Raw genomic sequence first — 2,363 nt, 5'->3', positions numbered from 1 at the left:
CAGCGTGGTCTGGTGCATTATTGTAGGGTCTCTCGGGCTGGTTTGTTATTGTAGGGTCTCTCAGGGGGGTGGCGTGGGCTGGTGTGTTATTGTAGGGTCTCTCGGGGCTTGTTTGTTATTGTAGGGTCTCTCGGGGGGTGGCATGGTCTGGTGTGTTATTATAGGGTCTCTCGGGGCTGGTGAGTTATTGTAGGGTCTCTCGGGGCTGGTTTGTTATTGTAGGGTCTCTCAGGGGGGCGGCGTGGTCCGGCGCGTTCTTGGAGGGTGACCCCACCTCTCTCCCCCCAGGCTCCCTCCGTCCCCAGCCATGGCGGCGCGGGTGGCTCAGCGGGACACCGCCGAGCGCTACCTCTTCGTGGACCGGGACTCGGTGGGGAACCCGGCCACGCAGGCGGACTGGACGGCCAAGCGGCTGGTGTGGGTGCCCTCGGAGCGGCACGGCTTCGAGGCGGCCGGCCTGCGGGAGGAGCGGGGCGACGAGGTGCTGGTGGAGCTGGCGGAGAACGGGCGCCAGGTGCTGGTGCCCAAACACGAGGTGCAGAAGATGAACCCCCCAAAGTTCTCCAAGGTGGAGGACATGGCCGAGCTGACCTGCCTCAATGAGGCCTCCGTGCTGCACAACCTCAAGGACCGCTACTACTCCGGCCTCATCTACGTGAGTGCGGGACCCCGGTGTCCGGGAGCCCAACCCCCCACGCCCCTCCCAGAGCCGGGGAGAGAACCCACGAGTCCTGGCTCCCAGCACCCCTGCTCTAACCACTAGGCCCCACTCCCCTTCCAGAGCCGGGGAGAGAATCCAGGAGTCCTGGCTCCCAGCCCCCCTGCTCTAACCCACTAGACCACCCCTCCCACCGAACCAAGGATTCCCAGCACCCCCGATATGGAAAGGCCCCTTGCCCCCCCCGTGCCCCCCCCCGATGCAGCCAAGAGTCCCCAATGTGCCTCCCTCTCCCTGTTGGCATGGGGGCTGGGAGAGATGGGGGATGGGGGAAGCCGCAGGGCCGGGCGGTGACATCTAGAGGGGGTCCCGCCTGGAGCCTGCCGGGGGCTGCCCCGGCCTGTGCTGCCCGACGTCCCCACTAGGGGTCACCCCGCCCCGTCCCTGGCCTGTCCCGGCAGGTGTGGGGCTGGGCGCGTCTCTGGGCTGAGGGAGGCAGGGAGCGGCCTGTACTTCGCCCCGGGGCAGGGAGGGCTGGGCCAGGGTGAAGGGCGGGACAGGTGGATTCCATGGGGCTGGCTCATGGGCCGGTGGGGGGGGGGGGGGGGGCGGAGCACAGCCAGGAGCTTGGCCGGGAACCCGTTAGGGGCAGCCCTGCCCCGTGGGAGCCGTGGGCCCAGCGCTGGCCCCGGTGCCCCAGGGCGGCACTAGGGGGCCTGTGCTGTGGGGCAGGGGGCTCAGTAGGGGGGCTGTCCTGTGGGGTGGGGGGGTCAGCAGGGGGCGCTGTGCTGTGGGGTAGGGGGTGCTGTGCTATGGGGCAAGGAGCCTGTGCTGTGGGGCAGGGGGCTCAGCAGGGGGCACTGTGCTGTGGGGCAGGGGGCTCAGCAGGGGCGGGGGGCTCAGCAGGGGGGCTGTCCTGGGGGGGCTCAGCTGGGGGCTCTGGGCTACAGGGAGGGGGTCCCAGCGGGGGTCGTTCTCCACTAGGCATCAGGGTTGGCCCCGATGCCCCGACAGGGCCGTGCCTGTGGGGGCGGGGGGGGGGCACTGGGGATCAGAGTGGGACGTTGGGCAGTGCAGGGGGCAGATGGGGTTGGGCCTGCGGCAGTGTGAGGCGGGGGGCAGAGGACGCAGCAGCCGAGGTGGGGGGGCGGCTGGCTGTGAGGGGAGGGGCAGGTTGCCTCGGATCCCTGCCCCCCTTCGGCTGGGCTGGGTGTGGGGCGGGTTGGCGTGGTGCCAGGGCTAGGACAGGCCCGACCTGTTTGCTGAGAGCCTGGGCGGGCCCCAGCACCAGGTGCGAGTCCTGCCCTGCGGGGGAGAGGGGGGTTGGCACCAAGGGGAAAGCGCCCCAGGGAGGTCTCCTTCAGCACGGTGCCCCCGGCCTGTCCCCCACTGAGCCCCCCTGGGCCTCACCCCAGCCCAGCCTGTCACCCTTCCCTGCTCAGGACATGCCTGTCCCTGCTTAGCATGAGATGGGGTCACGGGGTGGCAGCTCCTCCCCCTCCCCCACGGGAGCGATGCCCCCCTGGCCTGCGTCCAGCCCCCCTCTTCCCTCCATGGGGATTTGGGGCTCGTCACCCACCGCTGGATCCCACGGTTGGGTCCGGAGCTGGTCACGGCCCCAACCCCAATGTACTACAGGGAGAAAAACACTCCGTCCCCTGCAGAACCCAGGAGTCCTGGCTCCCAGCTCCCCCTGCTCTAACCA

General features: G+C 69.7%; 1 protein-coding gene across 1 annotated transcript in view; it reads left to right on the top strand.

The window, feature by feature from the left end:
- Positions 1 to 9: 9 nt before the first annotated feature.
- Positions 10 to 2,363, top strand: part of LOC112124084 (myosin-10-like) — a gene marked incomplete at its 3' end in the record, with an annotated part of 3,416 nt that continues 1,062 nt past the window's right edge. The window contains exon 1 of the mRNA XM_024222629.3: positions 10 to 655. Within this exon, the coding sequence (XP_024078397.1) occupies positions 308 to 655 (348 nt within the window). The remainder of the gene's footprint in view (positions 656 to 2,363) is intronic.

This window comes from Terrapene carolina, unplaced genomic scaffold (assembly GCF_002925995.2).
Source record: "Terrapene carolina triunguis isolate 2854851 unplaced genomic scaffold, T_m_triunguis-2.0 Scaffold32711, whole genome shotgun sequence".
Lineage (NCBI taxonomy): Eukaryota > Metazoa > Chordata > Testudines > Emydidae > Terrapene > Terrapene triunguis.
The sequence above is the reverse complement of the archived record's forward strand: the minus strand, read 5'-3'. Positions and strand labels throughout refer to the sequence as shown.